Source organism: Nannospalax galili, unplaced genomic scaffold (assembly GCF_000622305.1).
Source record: "Nannospalax galili isolate Female #2095 unplaced genomic scaffold, S.galili_v1.0 scaffold611, whole genome shotgun sequence".
NCBI lineage: Eukaryota > Metazoa > Chordata > Mammalia > Rodentia > Spalacidae > Nannospalax > Nannospalax galili.
The window spans coordinates 2,076,953-2,102,155 of record NW_008330486.1 but is presented as its reverse complement, the minus strand read 5'-3'; the positions used below and the strand labels follow the sequence as shown (position 1 = coordinate 2,102,155).

Below are 25,203 nucleotides of genomic sequence, written 5' to 3'. Positions count from 1 at the left end.
CTGGCTTACAAGTTCAGAACACTTACCATTCTGTATTTCTGTCATGGAAATGCCTTATATTGCATCTGAACATACTTGGCACTTGAAATTTCTATTTGTCTATTCAACGCTCCTGAAATACAGCTACCTACAGAGCCCCCAACCTGACATCTGAAAGCAAATACCATGTGAGGGGACAAAAGACGGCGTCAGGGACAACATAAACTACGTCAGGCAGCACTGGCAACAAGTCCTAGGTGAGCAGCAGGGTTCCAGGGAGCCCAGAGAGCCATGTGTGCTTCTGGATCTGAGCAAAGACCAGAAGCACTGTGTGCTGGGGGGATAAATGTGCGCTCTACACCCCTAATGGCAGAAGACCAAGGGAAATGTAGCTTTGGCTATGCACCTATCAGATGGCAAATGTCACCAGAAACAGCCCTCGCAAATCATCTTAATAGCCAGCTGGTTTAATATAAAATCTTTAATTGTTTTTGAAAACATTTAAAAAACAATTTGAGCACTTTTAATAAAAAAAGAGAACTGAAATGCTACTGCAATAGTCAACTACTGTGGTTTCAGCAGGTACAACAGACAACAGAACACTGGGGAAACCTGACTGCACTAAATGGAAACATGAAACGGCCTGTTTTTGTCATTTACGGTGTAGTAAAGCACACTGTAGTACAAGACTATTATCTGAACCTCAGATGCACTGCACGAAACACACTCTCCTTTTCAGTTCATAAGTCAGTGCTTATTGCAATTATCTGCAAAATTACTTCATGAAGTCTTCTCATGATAAACAGTATGCAAAATGTTTTAAACATCAAAACAATGAAGAAAATCCACGAAAAGAACATATTCAACTAAGCAGAATTAGTAAACATTAAAAAAGTAAAATAACTTGTGAATAACTATGCTTGCCTGGTTAACACAGAACCAGTCTCAATACAGCCAAGAGGGGAAAAAAAAAGTGGTTACAGGAATACCTAGTACTGTACAAGGTAAGTCAATAACACTCATGCACATTTTGTGATCGTGTATTAACATGGTGAAGCAAACTAAACTTAATTCTTCCTGCTGTAATATTCTCATGTAAGAGAATAAGAAATAGAGATATCTCATTGAGATCAATGCACATTGCTACATAAGACAATTTTATCTGTCACTTTGATGACATTTTGTCTTTTCATAATGAAACACATTTAAAAAGTTTAATCTGTGGACTGTACTGGTTGCATTTATCCTAAGAGATGTGCCTACCACAGGTTCAACAAATTTAGTGCAATATATGAACCCCAGAAAGTTTGCTGGACAAATTCAGCCAAATTTGAAGAGTTTGCTGCAATGCTGTATAGGGGGTAAAAATCCTCCAGTCTCTATATTTTTATCAAAAAAGATTTTCATTATTTTTATATTAGTAGGAAGCTAATAATGTAAACAAGGGATCAGAATGGCCTCAAAGTCTCCTATTCAGAGCATCTTATAGAGCAAGGCTCCCACCATTTTAGAAGAATCACACAGTTTCCTTTGGGTATTGCATACTTTGGTGTGCAGTAGTGCTGTGTCTCAATGTACAGTGAAGAAACAACTAGTATCAAGAGGAAAATCTAACAAATCATTAAATCAAGATAACAGCAAACACACATATGCCTGTAAGTAGGACATACCAGTATAGAAACCTCTGAGCCAACTCTAGCACCATTTATTTTTTAATATATGTAAATACCCTACTTTTAAAATTTGCTGAACGATGGAACCTTATTGACTTATACCTTTCATCATATTTGTTAAATAATCATTGACTGTAGTCTTCTGATTAGTTTTTGAATTAAGGTAAAGAAAAACTTGGCTAGGTTCAAGAGTGTAGCAAATGGTTTAATGTTAGCTTTAAGAGCTTAAGGTTAACTTTAAAATCTCTTTGAAAATGATCTTGAAACTCACTTAAATGGAGCGTCAACTAGTTTTGTGTTAACATGAAATTCATAAATACTGTTCTTAAAACAAAATGGGAGCCATGGAGAGAAACTTTTTAAACAAATCCTGAGTGTTTCACTTCTTTTGCAGTTATGTCCATCACAATAAATAAGTTAAGTGTGTACTAATGCTCCTCCTCTTCAAGTACTCTGATTATCTTCCCCTGTTTGATCGGAGATGTAAAGGTCTGCAGCTTCAGACCTCAGGTGATGAAATGCTTTTTGCTCGGCTCTTAAAGTGACCTCTTGCCTGCTTGGTGTCTTGTAAAGGATCCATGATCAAAGTGCATTACTAGATTCAGAGAAGCAAAGGAGTATGTCAGGAAACTGAGAAAAAAAGCTGATTACCGAAGGATATCAGAGTGAAAAAAATTAAATCTGAAGTAGACTTTTAATATGTACATGTAGCCATGAAACAAAGAAAAAGCTCTTATGTTCCTTCTAACACTTCCATCGCAACAAGCAAATAATAAAATGTGAGTTTTCTAACATGCTTGTACGTCTACTAGATGTCAGTGTCTAGAGTTTGTGTGTGAGTGCCATGAAAGAAAATCAACCTTTAGAGCCAGACTAATGCAATGTCACAAATAAATGGCTACTAGTTTTCCTCTTAAACATTTTAGTGCAGCTTTTATTTTCCCTAAATTACTATTTAGTTTTCTATTATTTTCTCCTATGTAAGCCCTTCACTGTGGGAAGAAACAGAACTGAAGCCCTAGAAAGTCCTACAGAGATTTTTCATTCTATGGTAGCTGTTTCAAGCCTAAATATTTATAATAACCTGAATATTATCCCTGTCTCAAGGAAGACTTTCTTGCCTGCAGTTTACCTTAGTTATGATTTCATACCTAAAAGATAATGCCAACAACAAAACAGTTTATTCCTAAAAATTGATGGTTTCTTTTAAATTCTGTGTGGATCAACTGATAAATTAAAATGAATTTATACAAAATAAAGACCCAGACTGCTCTGGTAGAAAGCTGGACAGTCAATTCTTTACTAACAAATGTGATTAAATGGGGAACATTATAAAATTTAAAACCTAATACTTGTTCTACAGCCTACTGTCTTCAGAAACTTGTTTAAGAACTGAGGCATGTCTAACCATTTCCTACTGAAGAAACCACTTCTGCAGCAAACGCTTTTAAAATGTCACAATTAATAGTAAGTGTTTCTGCTGCGGGAGGCACTTCCATTAAGACAAATACAATACATATGTCTTTAGATACAGTGTGCTACATATTATAAAACACAATTTATCCCAACATTTCAACAGTAGGATGGTCCTTGCTTTCTATCCATTCAAAACCTGACGAAGTCATCGAGTTCACCGACTCACTGCAAATTTGCTGAAACAAGGGGTCATTCTTTAGTTCTTCCAGTGTAGCTTCATCATCCTGTCCCTGCTGACGACCTGGATCAAACAGCAGATTTGGGTCTAAGGTGTTCAAATCATTGATGCTGCCTGAGAGGTCAGAAGACAACCTGATGTCGTTAGAGAAATCAGATGCAGTGTTGGTGAGATCAGATGCTACCTGACCTCCCAGCTGCTGGCTGGTTTGCAGGCTGTCTCCACTCAGCAGGTCTTTAACAGTGCTATTGAAATCTAATTGCTGTTCTCCAATTTCAGATTGTGCTTGATTATCTCCAGGAGAAAAACTGATCTGATCGGTGCTATTACTTTTGGTGAGGTAAGATGGTGTTTGGAATTCATAAACAGAAGTGCTGGAATCAATCATATTTTGTGAATTGGCACTAGGAAAAACGGGGGAAGTTTCCAAAATCTGAGTGAGATTCATCCGGGCTGTGTAATTTGAGGGCACATTGTTCATTCCCAAACCTCTCAATGCATCATCGTTGTCAGAATCAAGCTTACTCAACAAAACATTGGTTATTTTTTTACTGTTCGTTTGCTTCTGCAGAGCGTTTGGGAAGGCTGTCTGCATCATGACCGTCAATGGAACCGACTGACTTCTTTGAGCTATGTTGTTGGCACATACATCTGTGTGAACATTTGTGAAAACATGAACTTCTGGGGCTAGTGGACTTCCAAAGGGGGTCACATTAGATCGTGGGATATTAGACACGGGATAGAGGGTGCTTCCACTAAGATTTCGTTGGCGATGGACAGCAGGGCTCACACTCCGGCACCTGAAGTTGCTGCTGGCAGATGAATTAGTTCCTTTATTATCAAGAGGGGCGGGGACTGCAAACCCTTCTTGCTTGTTGGTGTTTACAGTGGCACCTTGATGCTGCACAGGAGAGACGGGAGTCAAACGTCCAAAATGAGTGTCATGATGTCTGGATTGAGACTGATATGACTGTCCAGGCACAGCGAAAGCATGAGGTTTCCTGAAACGATCTTCTACTAGTTCCTGATAGCTTGGCAGAATGCCATGGCCAGAAACCGTGGAACTGCCAACCCCACCGTACCCATTATTCATCCATTCAAGCTTGGTTTTATCAGGGTGTGTGGCCATGGGTCTCTGCATTGGTTTCACAGGACTGCTTGAGACAATGCTGGCATCATGATACGCCATACTGGAGCTTATTGGAGTGAATGCAAATGGATTCCTGCATTCAACAGGGCTGGGAGGAACGCTACTGCTGCAATTAGAGTGTGGAGTACCAATGGGTGTGTGTCGGCTACTTCCTAAAGCACTATCCACAGGTGTTGTCTGGGCGAGCCTGGAGCAAGGGCTCTCCCGGGACAGACTCTGAGACCCAGCAATCATTTCAGATGTTGGGGTTGGCGTGGGGGTTGGGGTTGGTGTAGGTGTAGGTGTGGGTGTAGGTGTGTGAATTGGAGTGCCATTGCTATGGACTGGATGATAGAAGTGGGTGCCAGAGGCATGAGAAGACATTGGAGCTCCTGGAGTTACTGACTGACTCTGAAGGGTCATTCCCAAGCAGTTACTGTAAGTGTGTGAATTATTCATGGACATCTGCTGCTCCATAAGCACCAGCTCTTCCACAATGCTATCTTGTGTAAGTTCATCATCAAAAGGAAAGTAGCTTTCATTTGTCTGGGAAACAGAAGACTCAAACTCCTTCAGTTCGGGCTGCAGAGGTAACTGATCTGAAGACTGTGCTTGTATTTGATTCAAAGAAGAGTCAGGAATCTGGCTATGTAGCTGCTGGCTATATGTGTCCTGTGGCATTCCTTCTAACTCCCAAACAGACTTCTCCAACTCGTGGATATCAGAATGCCCAGGAATCGTCATAACGCTGATATCTTGCTGTTGTTCACAGCTGGCAGATATGAACGCAGAATCCTTAGTGACTTGCTGCCATTCATTTGGATTAAAGCTGCCATCTGATTTTGACTCACGGTCTAAGAGAAAGACACTCCCTTCAAGTTTTACTTTTATATCTGGAGATGATGACGGTGTTGCCTGCTGTTCCAGAACCGAATCACTAGCGAGAAGAGCAGGGTTCAAGGGCTGATTTTCTAGGATGTGTGAACTGACACTGATAGATACATTGTTAGGAATCTGAGCACCTGCTGTTGGACTTTCTGTTTTCCCTGAATGTGGAACCTTTTGGTCCTTCTTAACAGTGTCTTGTTTCTGACCTTCTGTGATAGCTGCAGAAAACTGTTCCACAATTGGCTTCTTTACAGGAGGCACCTGGGACTCTTGCAGTGTAGCAGACAGTCGCTTTCTTGGACTTTTAGTGCATAATTTAGGGTCTTTATTTACTGAGTCACCATTAGATGGTGAGCTGGTGCTGGTGAAAGTTAAGTTCTGAGTAGCAACTGAGAGAGTGACAGTGCTTTGATTACTGCCTGCTGAGGTACCTGGCAGAATTTCATGACAGCGACTTTTACATTTGGTCCTCTGGTCACAGACCTTAGTTGCTTGTATTTCAATGACACCTTCATTTGAAGGTTTTTGCACTGCTCCATCGGTATTACTTTTTTGCCCCCAAAGGGCACTAGGTGTTGTCAGGGGAGCTTTAGCCCCCTCAGAATTCTCTTGGCACTGTACAGGATGCTCATCTGATGATGCTTCCGGTTCCATTTTGACTTCCACAGCAGATGTGCCCCCCGTGCTGCTGGCCCTGGACACAGGAGACTGAAGAGAGACAACAGAACCATTCTTGATTTGGGGAATGCTCCTTGATTCCTCTGTTGTTCCAGCAGCACTGGTGACCGAGGCAGAATGTTTAAGAGGAGTATTACTGTTGCTGGGTGTGAGGGATATTGTTGTCATTTTCACCACATTGAGAGAGCTCACGTGTGATGCAGGGACAACAGCTGTTTTGATGGGACTGCTAGTAAAGAGCACAGTCGTTGGAGAGCGGATGGTGAGTGCACTGGTGTTTGCTGGCTTGGGTAAGATCTGAGGATAGCGGTGCCGGGCAGAACGGTCCCCACCGGGACTGGCTGGAACATTCTGGGGAGTCTTTGGGGCCTGTTTCACAGACTGCATGTGCTGAGTGACGACCTGCACATTGAGGGGAAGAACCTTGCCATCAGGAGAACTCATCGGACTTGGTGAAGTTACCAACTGTCTGGTCCGCTGGACCTGCAAAAAGGCAGAGAACAGAAAGTCCATTTTAACAAGTTTAGGACAGAACCAGTAATTTGTACACCAGCACAGCATTAAAGTGTTTAGTAAATGTTAATGTTAAAAAGAAAGGAAGACAGCCTTCATGTTAGAAGAGTTCTTCTGCATCAGTTTGTACACAGGCAATACTGTAACAAATGCTTACAATAATGTAACATGCTTATAAAATACAACACATGGGAAAAGACTATGATACTTGTCAGTTAACAAGACTAAAATCTTCACTCCTATGATGAATACTGGCCTAAACAATGATTCAAAGGTTATAAAGAGAAGAGATATAATTGTGAAGAAAGGTAAACTCTGAAGGATCCAGTGGAATCTATTCTGAGAGGATGGCTCACTTAAAAGGAGACTCTTGGAAATGGGTCTAACCTGGGCTTTAATAACTAACCACTATGGATGAGGTCCTAGACAAAACCACTGTTTCCCTAAGTCTGCTCTACAGTGAATAGTATGGTCACCAGCTATGGGAAATTTTCATGGAATGGCGATGAAGATAGTAAGAACCAGAGAAAACATCTCCTTAGTACCAACACCAGCAATAACATAGTAATCACACTTTCATTTTAAGAGCCCCTTCAATGTCAGTTGTATGAGACAGGAAGATAAGAAACAACTCCTATTTGTAGAAAAGGACATGAACTCGGAGTCCCTAAGTCCCTGCAGTGTTCTACTCCTATATGTTCACTCAGCAGCCACAGGAGCAGGCTCATTAACTATCATCAATGCCACTTTGCAGTTTTGATCGACTTCCATATACAAGTTTTAGTTATTTTTTTTGACTTTGCCAGGAAATGAACCAACTTTGAAATGGATGTATTTTACATAAAATTCTGATGGGTTGGTTATATGCATTTTAAAAATCTTCATCCATCACACAATCTTACTTATGTTGGTTCTACAGTTTGCTGTATAATCAGCAACATCCTTTTGGAGTGCAAGATGAGCAAGAGGGAGTCTGAACACAAAACCATCTTATGATTGTGCCACGCATGCCCTTGTCTTCTCACCTGCCATTTTTAATTAAGCGAAGGCTTTCCCACCATCCCAGTAAGGCCACACACTATTTAATAACATTACCGGAATGGGGCTGGGGACAGCTGCCACCACAATCCCAATGGGCTGGGGAGAAAGGATCGCAGGGTTCCCATTGGGCAGGTTAGCCACTCCGTTGGCTGTGGTGCCATCTGATTTTTTGGCTGAGGATTCTCCTGGCGAAGGGGATTGTAGTTTCTGCTCTTGCTGCTTTTTTTGGATTTTCCGTTGCAATTGTTGCTTAGCGTCAATTGGAGACGGCAAAGTCTTCACTTGAGGCTGAAAGGAATGACTTTCAGCTGTAGGTATAAAAGCAGAAGGCGGGGGAATTCCTTTGCTTCCTGGACATAAACACAAAGGAAAGCTAAAATGAAGATTCTCTTTTGTGGAAGGCAGCATTACATGGTTTCTTTGACTATGTAGCCATCTACTGGACAAAACAAAACAGCAAATTTTAACTCAATTTATCTACAAAGCAAGGTTTTAGATTTCCATTTATAAACTTTTGTCTAGAAGATTTTGACAACTTAAAATATGGCCACAGGACATAAACACAAAGGAAAGCTAAAATGAAGATTCTCTTTTGTGGAAGGCAGCATTACATGGTTTCTTTGACTATGTAGCCATCTACTGGACAAAACAAAACAGCAAATTTTAACTCAATTTATCTACAAAGCAAGGTTTTAGATTTCCATTTATAAACTTTTGTCTAGAAGATTTTGACAACTTAAAATATGGCCACAGCTTCAGTTAAACCAACAACAGACAATTTTAAAGATTAGTTATATCATAAATATGGGGGTATTAAGATAAAAACCTGCTAACATGGCATTTCTACTTGTATCTGATACTAGCAAATTTTCTTATACTTTTCTGTAATTATAATGAAACTTATGTCATAATTTTAATATTCAGTCCATAAGGAGAACTCAATAAATATTTGCTGACACTACTTAGAAAAATTTGCAGGGAAAACAAGTTTTTAATCTTACCAGAAATTCACAAAAATATGACCCATTACTTTAATTGTTACTTTATGATTACTCCAGTATGACCTAGAGAAATTAAGAAGCAGAATTTCTTAGTAAGACTAAGGTTAAGACATTCTGAAAAGTGTCACTGAGAAAACTTTTTAAAGAGTAGCAAGATAGCCAGAAAAACAAAAAGGAAAGACAAAATAAGCAAAATATATATGAATTTTAAGAAAAACTAAGTAAGTAACAACTTTAAAAAAGCTCATTTCCAGGGCGTGGCACTAAGGTAATTAAGAAGGAGCTGTGGGAGGAAAACACTGCTGGCCAGTGGGTGTACCTTGCCTTCCTTTCCTGGCCAACTTCTGCTTTCCACCACTCTAGTTAACAGTGGAGGCTTGGTGTAAGTCGGGGAGGAGGACTAAGGAAGCTGGAAAAACAACACTGGACTCTTCCACAAGCTCTTGTTAGTAATCCCTCATCTTTCAACCCTCTCTTTTCTTCTAGAGCATTTAAAATTGTTGTAACATTATTGCTTTTCTCTTGAAACCCAGCCACAGTGCTGCTTCTGACCCAGGCCTCCGCTCCCTTCCCAGCACCTGCACCAGGCGCCTCTGCCAATGGCTCAGCGCTCATTGTCTTGTCCTCCTGCCAGGGTTTCTGGACAGCAGTGACTTCCAAGCAGCTGACTTACAAAAAGGACATTTGTAACACAACCTGTCCTTAACATGGAGACTATATTTATAAGAAAATTAGTTTGCCTTCAAGAGATTAAAATTAATTTGCCATCACAGATACTCTTTTAAAAATGTTGTCAGAGCTGAGAACAAAATTTCAAGAGATTTGAAGTCTTTCTGTCTGGTTGCTTTTGTTTTGAGACAAGGTCTCCCTGTAGCTCCAGGAGGCCTGGAATTCACTGCTATTTAGACCAGGCTGGCCTCTCGCACAGATATCTATCTGCCTGCCTCTGTTTCCCTAGTGTGAGTGCTGGAATTAAAGGTATGCACTACTGCCAGGCTGAAGTGTTTCAAATAATAATACAACAGGCAAAATGCTTAGCCTTTTCATAATTGTTTTAGAAAAATGGAGAACACCTGTTTACATGTATAATTTTTAGTACTTTCATTTCAAAGACTCCTTTACACTTACATCTCAAAAATTCATTCTTTTGCTTTACCCACATTGTACACAAGGAGCTGCCTCTTTTCTACATGAGGGCATCTAAGACCTCCACAGGAGTCCCTTCTCCACTGTTAGTGGGGTAGAAGGGGATCACAGAGACATTCAGATGAAGCCATGCCTTTGAAAGTCTTATTCTGCTAGAAGGTAAGATGGCAGTATGAGATGACTGAGTCAACCTGGCCTTCAGAGACAGAAAATTAGGATTCAATTCCTAGCTCCACTACTTATCTGTTTCCTGGAATGAGTAACACTCATTTCATAGGACAGCTGAGGGAGGGAATAAAGGAAGGGAATGCAAGTGAGCTACTCAGCTGCACGCACTGGATGATCAAGCACTCTCATCTTCAGTCCAAGGTGAAGTGAACAGGCAGGTTTACGACATACAGCTTACATGCACAAAGGAAAAATCATGACCAGCTATTAGATTATTTTGCTGATACTGGTTCTTAACTGACTGTAAAATGAGGAGGAGCGATTACACATACACACACAGACACACACACCCCACAGACACTATAATTCTCTTCAGGATAAATGTATTACAGATCTAAAAAAAATTAGATTTAACTTAGAATTCATGTTGAAAAAAAGTTTCATGTCAATATACTTCAAAGAAGTGATTTTCTAGAATAATATATTTTCCTCTTCTATACATTATTAGATACGACTGAAATACTGCATTTAAAAAATTAATTGTAATTGATACTTTACAGTCATTAATTTAGGAGAGGGTTATCTATTCCAATAATGATGTTAATCCCTAAAACTGCCAATTCCCAAAACTTCTCTTCGAATTAAAATTGTCATTTAAATTTCCATAAAGTCTCTCTTGATATTTTATATTAGTAATACTTCAAAAAGTTTGTTTTTCATGATACCAGGTAACTAACCTATCACAATATTCAAAGATCACTTTATTTATAAGCTTAACTTCTGGAGTAGAAGCCTAGTATATAAATTTAAAATTTAGTCTTATTTATTTTACTTCTAATATTTTATTATTTTAAACAAACACAGACTTAAAAGTATATATTCTTTATGTTTAAAAATAGCCACGGGGGGCTGGAGAGATGGCTCAGCAGTTAAGAGCACTGATTCCTCTTGCAGAAGACCCAGATTCGATTCCCAGGACCTGCATGGAGGCTATGAACCGTCCTTAACTCCAGTTCCAGGGGAATCCAAAGCCCTCTTCTGACCTTCATGGCACGACACGACACGACACGGGTGCACTCACATACATGCAGGCAATGCACTCATACACATTAAAAAAAAAAAAGCCACGGAAATAAATATCAGCAGAGCAATATACAAAAGTATAGATAGGACTACACTAAAATGATTATTGCTTTTATTTTGTTAGCATAATAAGACCATCTGCATTATGGGGCCGGAGAGATGGCTTAATGCACACTCTTGGGTCCTGTCACAGGACCCAAGTTCAATTCCCAGCACCCTTATCGGGTGGCTCACCACCACCTTTAACTAAGGTCCAGGCGATCTGATGCCTTCTAGTTTCTACAGGCACCTGTAAACACAGGTGCACTGTGTACATACACACAATTTAAAAAGTAGATCTTCAGCTGAGGCTACAGGGAAACCCTGTTTCAAAAAGACCAAAAAAAAAAAAAATCTCTTAATGTAAATAAGAAAAATGAAACCATCTCCATTTAGTGTGATATGGAGCAAAAACAGACTTATACAGAAGCTCTTTGGGCAAACTCTTTAAATTAAAACACATTTATTTATTTACTTATGTGTGGGTGTGCATGTTTTGGAGTGCAAGTGGATCAGAGGACAACTTGCAAGAGTCAGTTCTCTCCTTCCATCATGTGTGTTCTGGGGCTCGAAATCAGGTCATGAGGCTTGGCTACAAGTGGCTTACCTGCTGAGCCATCTCGTCGGCCCCAAACTCTCCTTTTGCTATCAGCTCTAAATAGAGCAGTGCTGTCAGTTTCAGCTTAGTAATTCCATACCTGCTGGTGCTGCTGCCATCACAGTTAGAGCTGCCATTGACTTGGTGCCTATGTAATGACTTTTTACAAGGAAGCGGGCTAATTCCAAGACTGTGTCAAATGGCTGGCTTAGTACTTTCTGCGCCCACTCACACACAAGGCGGCAAGCAGAAGAGATAACTTCCTCATCGATATTTTGAAGCTGCCCAGAAGGTTCAGCTCCTTCCAACTAAACAAAGGAAAGGAAAAGTTACCTTAAAAAAAAAAGTTTAGTGAACGAGAGAATACCATTATTGTTTTTGGTAACTACTTATTTCATCATAAAATTTCTAATACTCTAATAAAACTTTTAAAAAGTTCAGAGAAACTAAATCTAAGTACTTCAAAGATATCTTGAAGTACTTATTATTAGGAGACGCATTATAACTCTGTGAGGTCAAAGCAGTATGAAGTACCTGCAGACAGACATGTAACAGCTGTGCATATAAGAGACCCACACCCACCAGCATAGAATAGCCCATCAACAGCAGGCCTACTACAACCATTCTAAATGGCAGCTAAACACAAACATATGTTTTTGCTATTTCTTTTGTTTTTGGTTTTTTTGAGACAGGATCTCACTATGTAGCACTGTAGGGAACACTCTATGTAGACCAGGCTGGCTTGGAACTCAGAGATCCACCTACCTCCACCTTCAGAATGCTGGTATTAAAGACATGCACCACCATGCCCAGCCAGTTTTTGGTATTTCTAAAGCTTTTGTTATGGTCAATAAAATAAACAATGTTACTCGGCAGCCATGTTTTTTTTCCTCTAAAGCAATTATACTGCAGCTGTTCTGCAACTTCTTTATACACAGGAGCACAGACAATACACATTATGGACACATCTACAAATCAGTAATTTGAAGTCTTTGTCCTGCCCAATCTCATGCTGAAGGTCATTCTTGTCTTTTGGCCACTGTTGATGGTATTTCCCATCTCTTCTCACTTACTGTAAGAGGAACAGTTCCCAGTCCTAGGTTCTACACAACGAGATTGCATATGATGCATTTCAATTTTGACAAAGGCACACTTCTATTTTAGAAGTCTTACCCCGTCTCCAGTTTTGTGAAAGTCAAGGTTGGGCAGTGTTGGCATATGAACAAAAGCTTTTTTTCTTAGTCCACTGTAGCAATATGTGATACATAGTTAAGGTTGAAAATGCTTTAAATTAAATGGGGTGCCTTGTATAGACAGCACTGGAGAAATAATTACATGAAATGAGAATAAAATCATCATGAGATAACATCTACTCTGAATTCTTCAGTAAAAAATTCTTACTACTAAAAACTCAAGATTCTTTCACTGTTTCAAAACTGGAACAGTTCTTGTAAATGAACTTAAACGAAATAATTCTCATCTGTTATAACTTTTGTGAATAAATGTTCCTACTATGTGGTGCCAGCCACCAGTAACAAACAGGTCAGAAGAGAAGGAATCGCCAGATGGAAACCTGGCACAGAGAGGGGAAACTTGAGCCCAGGGCACCAAGACAAAAACAGCTTAGGAGTATCACAAGGGCTTTAACCTTTTCATTTCTCTTTTTTCCACTGAAACACACAGGATTATCACCTCTAACATGCCAAAGACACATCAAGACTTTTTTGTCTGTATTCAGGTCATGTAGCAAGTGTTCAAGGATACCCGGGACTACTTTAGAAAAGCAGCTCCCCTGGCCCCCATCTCTTCCACAGTAGCTAATTTTATGTCTTGAAAAAGGACAAGAGCCAAGCAAGGACAAAATGAATATACTTCTAATAACAAATATTCTCTATTTTACAATCTTCTAAGAGCTAGAAAACTTTTAATAAGCTTTTGGTTTTCATCTCCTGACTTCTGTTTGCTTATACATGGTTCTGTATTACAGGGGCACCTTTTCTATGCTCTGGTTTAACGCCTGGCAGAAAAATAAAGTGAACATTAATCTTTTATTGTAAGACAAGAACTTTTTTTTGAATGTGTAATTTTCATTATTATTATTATTTTACCAAGGAGATTCCTAATATTTTTAAATTAGAGGAAGGAAGATAAACTAGCATCTTTCTTTACTTTTATTTATAGATTTTATAATTACTGAATACATTAGTTTAAAATTTCCATTGTTAAACCACAGGAGATCAGATAATAATAATGGTTCTGCGGTTAAGAGCTACAGGGGACTCAGGTTTGGTTCCCAGCAGCCACATTGGGCAGTTTACAACCATCTGTAACTCCAGTTCCAGGGGATCCAACACCTTATTCTGGTCTCCTTGGGCACCTACAGGCATGTGGTGCACATACATACATGTAGACACTCATACACATAAATGAAAACCAAATAAAAGTTTGAAAATTAAAGTAAAAAATATAAAAATCTATCTGAATCCTAATAATCTCATGAACCACTTTATGTGGTTTGATAATAGCTAGGGAAATAACATTGGCAGTTATTCTACTAGGACTTGTGGGCTGTTTATATTCGCATTTATTTCTAAATATAGTTGCCAGCTGAACTACAACAGCAGATGTTCTACAATAAGTGAAAACCAAGAGTTTACAGACAGCATTCTAATAAAGGATATTTAGATTTGCCTCTAGTGCCCAAACGACGTGCCTTCATGTTTGGAAAGACATTTTTCATGATCTTTCCAAAGTCAGCAGCACTTAATGGATGGTAGCCAAGATTGTCACAATAGCTCCTGCAAAAGAAGGAGAGACCAATTCATAGACAGAATTCAGCATTATACAGTATGGTGCTACTACCATATAATTTGATCCCTTTGACAAACAGGAGCAATGGATCTTCAAGTAATTCATGTTAATTTTCAAATCATCACTCTTTGGAGCCTCATGCTAACTCAGATGTAATTTGCTGGATTCACTCTAAGGGTATATACAACACTGCTTTCAATAGCATATGGGAAATTTGCAGTAAGACAAAACATTGGTTAAAAGTTTTCCAATCTACTCCAACTCAGTTGGGCTGTAAGTTTCCAAATACAAACCAGGTTCACACATAGAGATAACGTCCAGTTTCACATCTTTTGATGGACATATTACAGATAATGCCATGAGATGGCTTAAAATTTTGAAACATGATATATGAAACTAAAAGTGACCTTAGAGATCATCTACACCACCACTTTCATTTCACTGATAAGGTTAACAACAAGGGCAATAAAAAGTTCTGAAGGGCTGATGTCTTTAATCTGCAAAAGCTTACAATTAGAAACGAATCCAAAACTTGTATAGTATAGGCCAATTCCTGTCATAGGTATAAATGATCCTACTGTTAAATAATGGGTTACCTCATGTGAGCATGTCCCCTGACAAGGACAGCTCTATTATGAGGTGGCATATACAAATTTCAGTGTTTCTAATTATGAAAAGAAAAGTAATTTCATTATTACCCATTGGGAAAATCTAAGTACTCTAACATTTAGTTTAGGGAGTATTAACAGGGTATACCTATTCATAATTTTGAAACCAGTTCTATACTACAAGCCATCAGCCATGTGAAAGTGCTAGTTTACATCTCATTTTCCTGCTTTAACTGCAGAGTTGATCAAATGGTGTCAACTAGCAGCTAACTCAGTGTTAAGATTATATTTATGCAAGACTCAAAAGTAAAGAACAAAGAATGTTCTGTTTCCAGGATACTAATACTGTAATGTCATTAGTAAAATGGGAAAATCTTTTTTTCTCTTGTTCTTTATTTAAAATTATGTCTTAAAGACTGAAAGTATGATTAATATTTAATATGACTATGAAAAAGTCACCCAAAATACATGGAATTCAGTTATTAGTATGCATTCATACTATTTACAAATTAATTAAATACCTTAATAGTAAATATTTAATGCTATAAATATAAACAAGATATTAGAAGATTGGTGGTAAATAAAGTCACAGGATACCTAACCATACCAATGTTTCTTGAGTGTGTTATAAAAAAAGCATTATTTAATCTTCCTTAAATCCTTGAGATTTTTTTTAAAACAATTTTATAGATGGGGAATTTGAATAAAGAGGTTTGGTCTAATCTAATCCATCTTACTGATTACATATTTATACTGCTAATTTACAACTGTATGCACACTGGATACTTGGAATGCAACCAAAATTGTATCAATTTTTCTAATACTTATATAGAAAAATTTATTAAGAATTATTTTTCTAATCAAAATCTTTTTCTTGCCTAGACTGACACTATTATTTTAGTGATTTTTAGTATTCATGTATTACAGATGATAACAAACACAAAAATGTAGGAAAGTCCCAAAGATATGGTTGAATAATGTTCTCTTTAGGGTGTTAATCAAATAATACATGTGCTAGGTAATCTGGGAGAAAAAGCAGGTAAAAGAAAAATAGTCAGGCACATAATCAGTTTGACCTATTAGAAATGGAACAGTTGTTGATTTGGCATGGACCCCCAAGAACGCTTCTGCAGAGCACAAAGAATAACATCTGTGACGCCTGCAACTCCCAAGTCTACTGTCTCCAGGTGTGTTGATTATGGTGTCTTCTAGGTTAGGCCTTGATCAAGGAGGTTAGAGCTGCTAGAACTATAACAGAACTCAAGTTAACATCACAGATCACTCTTAAAATCCACCTAATAATACTCATTTTTAAGTAACTATCCAATGAACAATATATCTGAAAGAATGCTTTGAGGTCAATAAAAGTAATTTAAAAGTTAAATAATCATACACACACACACACAAATCCAGCGCTTCATGCATGTTATGTAGGTACTCTACAGTTGGGCTACACCCAAGCCCTGCTGCAGGATCTGCTAAATGAGCCTCTCAAATTGCCTTTCCTTCTCATTATTTTAGCTAGTAATTCCACATAAAAGATTTATTCATGGTCAAGGATGTTATCCTGAAGGATAAGGACTTTACCCAGAAATTTATAAATGACTCATAAGCCATAAAATTCTGGATAATCATCTGAGAAATCCTCAATATTAAAAAAAAAGTTTGTGGGGACCCTCGCTGCAGCCATGTCTATAGGGCCAGCCTGAGTGCCCTGCAGCGCCTGGTGAGGTAGCTCAGACTGGAGGTGAGCATGGAGAGGGGCAAGGTCTCCCAGGCAGCTAGGCAGCAGTACTGCATGCAGAATGCCTGCAAGGGTGCCCTGGGGGTCGGTGTTCCAGCTGGAAGCAATCCCTCCCAAGAGCCCAGACTCTGCTTTGCTCTGAAGACTGTAGGGAAGAAGTTTGCACAAACTGATGAATGAATAACTCCAAATCCCAGGAAAGCAGTTTTCTACAGCCAAATGACTTCCAGATATTTCAGACCTTCTCTGTGGCCTGCTCCAATAGCCAAATTCCACAGAAATTAGTGACTTTTTTATTCAAATAGGAACCTAATGAAGAAGTAACATTTCCAACAATAAATGGCCTAGTTCTTTTGCTCAAGTATTTTATATTGAGACAAATAGAAACTGAATCACCAAATTTACTAAGCTGTATCTCTTCCAGAAGTGAGGGACTAGTGTTGCTGTGCCTGGAGTGGCAGGTATGTTTTGTTTATTGGATGTCTACATTTTAGGAAGAAAACATTTTTATTAAAAAAATTAAGTATTTATAATTTGTTGTTGCTAACATTTTTATACTATAAAATTTGTTCTTAAGAATTTACAATTTCAGCTGGGCGTGGTGGCACATGCCTTTAATCCCAGCACTTGGGAGGCAGAAGCAGGCGGATCTTTGTGAGTTCAAGGCCAGGTTGGTCTACAGAGTGAATTCCAGGACAGCTGGAGCTACAGGGAGACCCTGTAAAAAAAAAAAAAAAAAAAAAAAAAAAAAAGAATTTACAATTTCTAAGATAAGAATGTATAAATTGAAGGGAGAGAACAGGCTGATACTCTGATTTTCTAAGCAAGAAGTTGCTCATTTCTAAATGAAAATATTGTTTTATTTTTAACACGAACCCTGGGAGAAGCTTCTTAGGAAACCTGTTTGAAAGGACTGATGCTGTATTGCATGTTAGGTTGCCCCATCCTGTGAAATTGTAGTTGTACCTTTAAAAAAATGCTACATTATTTTTAAAAAAGTTTTTAATTTTATGTGCATGAAGTGTATTGCCTACACGTAGGTTAAGCGCACCTGTGTGAGTTCAATGCCCATGGACGACAGAAGAGGCTGTTGGATACCCTGGAACTGGAGTTACAGACAGTTGTTAGCTGACATGTGGGTCCTGGGATCCAAACCGAGGTCTTCTGCAAGAACATCCAGTGTTCTTAACCGCTGAGCCATCTCTCCAGCCCCTCATTATTTGTTTTTTAAAAATGTTTAAAATGTGGGGCTGGGGAGATCGCTCAGCGGTTAAGAACACTGACTGTTCTTGCGGAAGACCTGTGTTTGAATCCCAGTACCCATATGGTGGCTAACAACCATTTATAATCCAGTTCTGGGGGAGAGGGGGTCCAATGCCCTCTTTTGGCCTCTGTGGGCACTGTATGACATGGGTGCACTTACATATATGCAGGCATAACACACTCATACACACAAACTAAAAATCAATCAAAAAAATGTTTAAAATGTGACCTACATACAGAATGTTGCAAATGGTTAAAGGACAATGTGAAAATACTACAACCTAAAAAGAATTCATGTCACAAGTATTTTATTTGAGTGATGTGCCTTTAATTTGGGACTCTTTTACATGGAAACTTACTTTGTGTTTGTAATCTCTGAAGAGCCTGGAAATAAAATTTTTGCCTAATTAAACACACACACGCACATAAGATTTGTGCTCTATTAATTTTAATTTATTTTATGCATGTGTATGTATGCACATGTGGGTGCATGTGTAATGGTATATATGTAGAGAGGTCAGAGGACAACTTGTGGGTTTGTTCTCTCCTTCTACCATGTGGTCCCTAGGACTGAATTCAGGTTTTCAGATTTCACAGCAGGTACCTTTACCTGCTGAGCCATCTTGCTGGCCACCAAATTTGTGTCCTTAAATTTTTAATTACATGAAAAGGTACACGCTGAAGGAAGCATTAGTGTCTCACTGCTGCTTTGGGAAGAGATATTTACAACAACTACTTTTGGTCAGTTTGGACTGTTACTATTTTTTGAGCAAAGACAGACAGACACACGCATGCACACAAACACAGATATGCCAAATATGATGATCATACGCACATGACACAAACCTTCTCTATACAGATGCTTTCATTTCTGGATTACCTCAGTTTTTGTTTTAAATCAATTAAATGTAGAATGCTTACATTATGACTATATGCATAAACCCCATGTATATTAGAAACTAATAAAACACTTTAAGAAGGAGACCTTGACCCACAGTAAGGAAGCCACCTAGAAGGTGGTCTAACTTGACCTAGAGCTTGCCCAGAGTAAAAATTCTTCTCCTGGGGAGATGAGAGTGGAGAGCTATCCAGAAACAATTATAGACAAGGGTCTCCTTTGTAGCTGCCTAAGACTACAGGTAACAGTGGCAGTAAACTGTAAACTAATCAGAAAGCATAGAGAGAATAAGACAGATGGGAAGTTCTGAAAACTTCTAACAGTCCTGAGACTCTAGAAGCCTGCACATAAGTGCTGTGTACAGCCTCAAGAAAGGCTTGAGAAAGTCCCAACTCCTACCTCTAGCTAAACAGGAAGCCCCCCAAAAGCAGAAAGTGAAGGTGAAGGACAGTTAAGTGCATGACTGAGGACTGACACTGAATCCCAATACACACTCATGGAGTGCCCTGACAGACAAGGACTGAAAGAACGATTGGTTCCAGTTGCTTGATGAAATCTTTGCCTTGTTAGCTTGTTACAGTTAAGCTACGGAGATTTCAATAGGTAGACATAACAAATAATACAGTGCAGTTCAGATAAGTCACTGAGGAAATTATTATTCCACTAAGCAGCTAACAAATATTAATTACCATTAAGAAGCAACAACCACACTTCCTAGGCAGGGGTTGAATCTAATTTCCAGAGTGCCATACTATATAGCTTTAAATGTCCAATTTGCAACAAAGATTATTGGTGAGACATATAATAAATCAAAATCACTGTCTTGGCTCTTACACAGGAAAAAAAAATTGAATCATCTATTTAAAATATACTCAGAGTTGAAATCAAATCTCATTAGACAGCAAATATCAATAAAAGGACAGAAGTTACATTCATGAATAAAAATTAGTTATATAATACATAATAAAATTATGTTATAGTGAAAATGAGTATTTGAAACTCTAGAGTTAAAAAATACAGTAATTGGAAAGAAAAATTCAATAGAGGGTTTCAAGAGCAGAACTCAACCGATCTGCAAATTAACTGCTCAAGATTGGAACTGTCTCTAGTCTTCTCAAACAATATGATATTTCAGTCTCTTTTGTTTAGGAAAAACCTTTGACATTTCTTGATTTCAAAGAAAAATTCAGAATTACATAATAATAAAATACAAGCAAGTCTTGTCCAAGGTAGGACATTTTAAGGAAAATATGAACTGCTTTCATGGGCCATGGCCACATTTCTGCAGATGGAAGGTGCTGTCTCTGTTGGCAACATGAAGAGTTGCACAGGGAAGGACAGCAAAACAGCATCTGAGTGTCACGGGTTTTTATTAGTTACTACAGAAATATCATATTTATTTGTTGAATTTGTTTTTGGAAACCATCAAGATATCATTGAATAATTAGTTTCAACATTTCCTTCAGACAAGATTGTAATTTTAGAGCTCAAAGAAATCTTACACATCTTCACTTGCTTCGGATTACAGATGAGCCAAATGACAGAAAGTAGTAGTTAAAACACTTTTCACCCAGATCACAGAAGTTTGTTGACAGCATCCGTTGATTTAATCTTCAGGGTATTTTCAATGTATCACACAAGTATGCCTTGATATTTGTATTCTTTTACTGATTTCAGATTTGCTTCTTACTAGTTTCAGAAGGTTATTTCTATTGTAATTAACCTAAATGCTTATTATAAATAGACATCTTTCCTCCTCCCACCTTGATTCATTTATAGCCCAGGCTAACTTTATACTTGCAATCCCCTTGGATGCAAGGCATGCACTGCTATCGCACCCAACTATTAAACATCCATTCATCCTGGATGAGGACAGAGACTGTCAGTCCTAACATATACTCAGAGTCCATGATGGGGTCTGACACAGTGTATATTCACACTGGACCTACCATTCTTTTTAAAAAATATTTAATATTTTAATTTTATGTGTATACATCTATTGACTATGTGTAGGTAAGTGTGCCCATGTCGTGCAATGCCCACGGAGGAGAGAAGAGGCTGTTGGACCCCCTGGAACTGGAGTTTTGGATAGCTGTTAGTTTCCATGTGGGTGCTAGGATTCGAACCTGGGTCTTCTGCAAGAACAACCAGTGTTCTTAACTGCAGAGCCATCTCTCCAGCACCCCCCCTTTTAAAAATTATTTTATTTACTATGGATCTAGCATCCTTAAAAACTTGACAGGAATCCTTCTATTCTCAGGAACCCTAAAAAACCCTTTCATTCAATAATAATCTACCACAGGTGCACAGAGCTGGAAGGAATCTTGCAGATTTCTAAATGTAAGCCCTAACTATCAGCTGGATATTAACCAATGATAAAACAGTAACTACTGCCAAGTACAGTGCATATTCCCTTTAATACATCATAGCATATCTTACACATGCAATACTTACTTGTATTCATCATAGACTTCCTGTTTGGGGAGTGAAGTCTCAGGATGTTCCTCTAAGGTATTCCGAATCCAAGAAAAGGCATGCATTTGCTGTGCCCGACTAGATGACATGGCATTCTGATCACTAATCATAAAACGTAAACAAATTTTAGTTGAACTAGACAGCAATTCATTCATAATTTTTAAGCCAGGCTTAAATGTCATGCTAAAAGTATATTAAACAACCTAAATAGAACTCAGGACAAAAATCAGATAGTAATCCACATACAATGTCTACTTGTGGTTCTGAGCCATTTTTTTTTACAATTAATGTCAGACTCAAGTTACTGGCCTGCTCTATTCTTGGTATGGTTTCTAAAGCATGGTAAGTGGTGAAGAAAGGTAGTATTAGGTATTTGTTTTGGCCAAAATTATCTCTGTGTGGATATTTGCTAACTCACTTGCCTGTTCATTTGCCTATACTTACTAAATCATTGAGCTTTAAAAACAAATACTGCAATAAAATTGTTTATATTCCATTTGCTCTACTTGTTTAAAGCAGATGACATGTAGAGGTAACCACCTTCGGATCATAAAACACTCTATCTCCAGCATGGCTTGAGAGGAATCTTTTCAAAAATATTTTATTAATTTTATTTTATGTGTATGAGTGTGTTGCCTGAATGTATGTAAGTGCACCTGTGTCATGCAATGCCCTTGGGGGTCAGAAGAGGCCGTCAGATTCCCTGGAATTGGAACTATGGTCAGTTGTTAGTTGACATGTGAGTGCTGGGAACTGAACCCGGGTCCTCTAAAATAGCAGTCAGTGCTCTTATCCGCTGAGCCATCTCTCTAGCTCTTCTCCTCTGAGCTCTCTCTCTAGTGAGAGAGAGAGAGAGAGAGAGAGAGAGAGAGAGAGAGAGAGAGAGAGAGAGAGAGAAGAGAGAAAGAAATCTTAAGAGGAAAAAGAAAATGCCCACAATAACCCTTCCTGCAGCCAGTCTGTTTGCCCAGGCTAGCACATCCACTGAACAGCATTAATTATCATATGGCAGTGCCCTCTGTAAACTGATCTCAAGAAAATGGACATTACAGACAGCTTGAGGGAAGGTGTTCTACTGATTCTGACATCCACCTGAGCTTCCTAGACCAAATATCTAATTCTAAAGAAGATACTGAACAAGTTTTTAGGACACGAAATGATTAAAACAGTAATTACTAAATTTGGTCTGAAATAAGGCAAAGCAGGTAAAAGCAACAGAGTTTTTATTCCATTTCTTCCTTTGCAGACTTTTAAAGGAACGGAATGTTAGAAATATATGAATGTTGAGTCCTAGCCATTCAGGCATTTGTACCCAAATGTTCTTCAATGTAAATTTGTCCCTTGAGTCTAGCCAGCCCATCTAGAGATTTTATGTAAGTCACATTCTCCTTACCCAGCAGCAATCAGTCTCCAGTAGTTCTCAATCTAGGGCTGGCCCACACCTATCTCTCTCCTCCCCCTTGGGCCCTTGTTTAATTGAGTTGGCATGGGTCCTGTGCTCAATGCCACCATTGCCACAAGTTCACATGTGCAAGCTTCCAGTGGCCTGAAAGCCCCTGCTTCCCTGTGTTCAGGAACCAGCCCTGGCTCTTACAATGTTCTGCTCCCTCTTCTGAAATGGTCCCTGAGCTGTGGGTGGATGAGGTTCCATATAGGAATCCTGCTCAACACTCTGCAGTCTCTTATTCTTTAAAACTTGGCCAGCTGTGGCCTTCTGTGTGCATTGTACTCTGTTGTATAAGATAGATTTACTCGTGAGAGTTGAGGGATGCATTAGTTTTCTCTCTACCCCTTGTTCCGCTATGTTCCATGAGCCTTAGTTGTAGAGGTTCAACTGTAGATGTGTCACCTAGGACATGAAGTCTGGTGGGGGAATGGGGGAGGCATGGATGGGGGAGGGGCTCAAAATCTGATTAAGAAATGCTGTACAAAATTACAAAAGCTCAATAAAATATATAAAAGAAATATCATTATGAATGAAATGAATTCTGAGAAATAATTAGAAGGATAATTAACAAAACTCTTAAGAAGAGAATGAAGAGCAGTTTGTCTCAACATTTTCTCCACTTAATACTTTCAATGATGAAACTAAAGCAATATTCCTAACCTATGTTTAGCAAAGATTATAGTATTATGCTCAGTGGTATAATTTCTCTTCACTTCTTTTACATTCTATGATGTGCTTACTGATTACTAAATTAAAACCAAAGCCTTCTTACATTTCATTCTATACCATACTTACCTGTTTATTCTTTGGTATTCCATTCAATTTTCACAGTCCCACACTCCATAAATACTCTCATTGTCTATAAAACAACCCAACTTACATTTCACAGCATTTACCCAGTTGCACAAATGAATTAGTAAAAACTGCAGGTAAATACTTAGTCAAATATTATCAAAGACCAAAATCTACTGCTTTGCCATTCTGTATTCTAATAATTTTAGGATATGGAAATAAGCAACCAATCACAACGTACAAAACTTGGTGGCATCCTCTACACAATGCAACTCTAACAACGACCAAGACAGATGTACCTTTTCTCTGCACTGCTGAGACCAGAAGGCAGCTGAAGGTAGAGGTAGAGTTTCTCTAGGTCTGTAAACTTCTCAACTTCTTGCTGGTCACAAAAGATTAAAATGGAAGATCATTAAAAATGTGTTTTCCTCCAACTAAATGTATTATTTTCCTAAAAGACACTGATTGTTTAAATTTATCTAAGATTAACACACAAGCCTCCTGGATTTGGGGAGGGCTACACAATCTGTGGAAGGCTAGGAAGAGAAGTCATGACCTATGCTGGGTAAAGGCTATCCAGTGTGCACACCCTCAAGTCATACATACACCTCAGCAACCCCTCAGTTATCTCGAAACCTTTGAGAGGGAACTGACACTGATTTTAACCACTCCCAACAGCTATCAAAATACCTGAAAGCAAATCCTGAATCCATCACTCTAGAGTCCAGCCTTGGAAGACAAAACAAAAACGAGGAGGAACCCAATAGAGGGATGCTTTTGGAAGCCTTTGTCAAGAAATTCCAGTGGACTCTCATATGAACATTTGAAAATTGTCCTGTTCTGACTTTTTTCTAGTTCTCTGTATAGAACTTTTAATGTTAATTACTCTTGCCTCGACTTCTCCTTCACATCTCCTATTCATGATTCAAGGACTTTCTTTTTCCCCTTAGATATAAGTTATGCAATTTGGGATTCTTTTAGATAGACCCACTGAAGGGGCACTCCAATTGCCTCACACTGCGTAACTGTTCAGCATGGAAGAAGCCAGAGCAGTCTGCATCCCTATTCCCTAAGGGCAATTTGGGTAACCCCTTCAGAGGATGGCGTGATAAGAATAGGAGGTAGGAATTGCCTAGGCAGTTAGGGTAAAAAGACCTCAAAGAAAAGTAGCCAGTTTCTTGGCTAAAAGTCAAAATGCCCTTGGGACTGTTAGCAACATACTCTGTTCCAAAGGCCAAAAATGTCAAAAGTATTTGGGAGCTTGTATCTAATCCTTAAAAGATTTTAGGGCTACCTCTTCAGAGGGGCGAATGTTAGAGTACCCCAAAGCCCCATAAAAATAAATAAAAGAAGAAAAAAAAGTGATGGGGAGATATGGGAGGTGTTGGAAGGGAGGGAGTGGGCACGGATTTGATCAAACACCTTATATACATGTATGAAATTCTCAATGAAGTTTTTGTAAAAGTTAAAAAAAATTACAAGGGTACTAGAAAGGATTCTGATCCTTAAAGGGAGAAGTGATTTCATTGGGGTTGCCTTACCTGAATCAGGTGCAGCAGGGGCCAAAGTACTGAC

The 25,203-nt window shown here is 38.7% G+C and overlaps 1 protein-coding gene across 3 annotated transcripts in view; it reads right to left on the bottom strand.

Annotated features, from left to right (window-relative positions):
* Nucleotides 1-445: 445 nt before the first annotated feature.
* Rfx7 (regulatory factor X7) overlaps nucleotides 446-25,203 on the bottom strand; it is a 129,592-nt gene continuing 104,834 nt past the window's right edge. For all 3 annotated transcript variants that reach the window (XM_008847617.3, XM_008847609.3, XM_029570747.1), the window contains 7 exons: nucleotides 23,928-24,010; nucleotides 21,369-21,491; nucleotides 14,272-14,388; nucleotides 12,764-12,848; nucleotides 11,691-11,898; nucleotides 7,610-7,905; nucleotides 446-6,484 (listed from right to left, as the gene is read on the bottom strand). In XM_008847617.3, coding sequence (XP_008845839.1) covers nucleotides 3,212-6,484; nucleotides 7,610-7,905; nucleotides 11,691-11,898; nucleotides 12,764-12,848; nucleotides 14,272-14,388; nucleotides 21,369-21,491; nucleotides 23,928-24,010 — 4,185 coding nt within the window. In that variant the 3' untranslated portion in view covers nucleotides 446-3,211. The remainder of the gene's footprint in view (nucleotides 6,485-7,609; nucleotides 7,906-11,690; nucleotides 11,899-12,763; nucleotides 12,849-14,271; nucleotides 14,389-21,368; nucleotides 21,492-23,927; nucleotides 24,011-25,203) is intronic.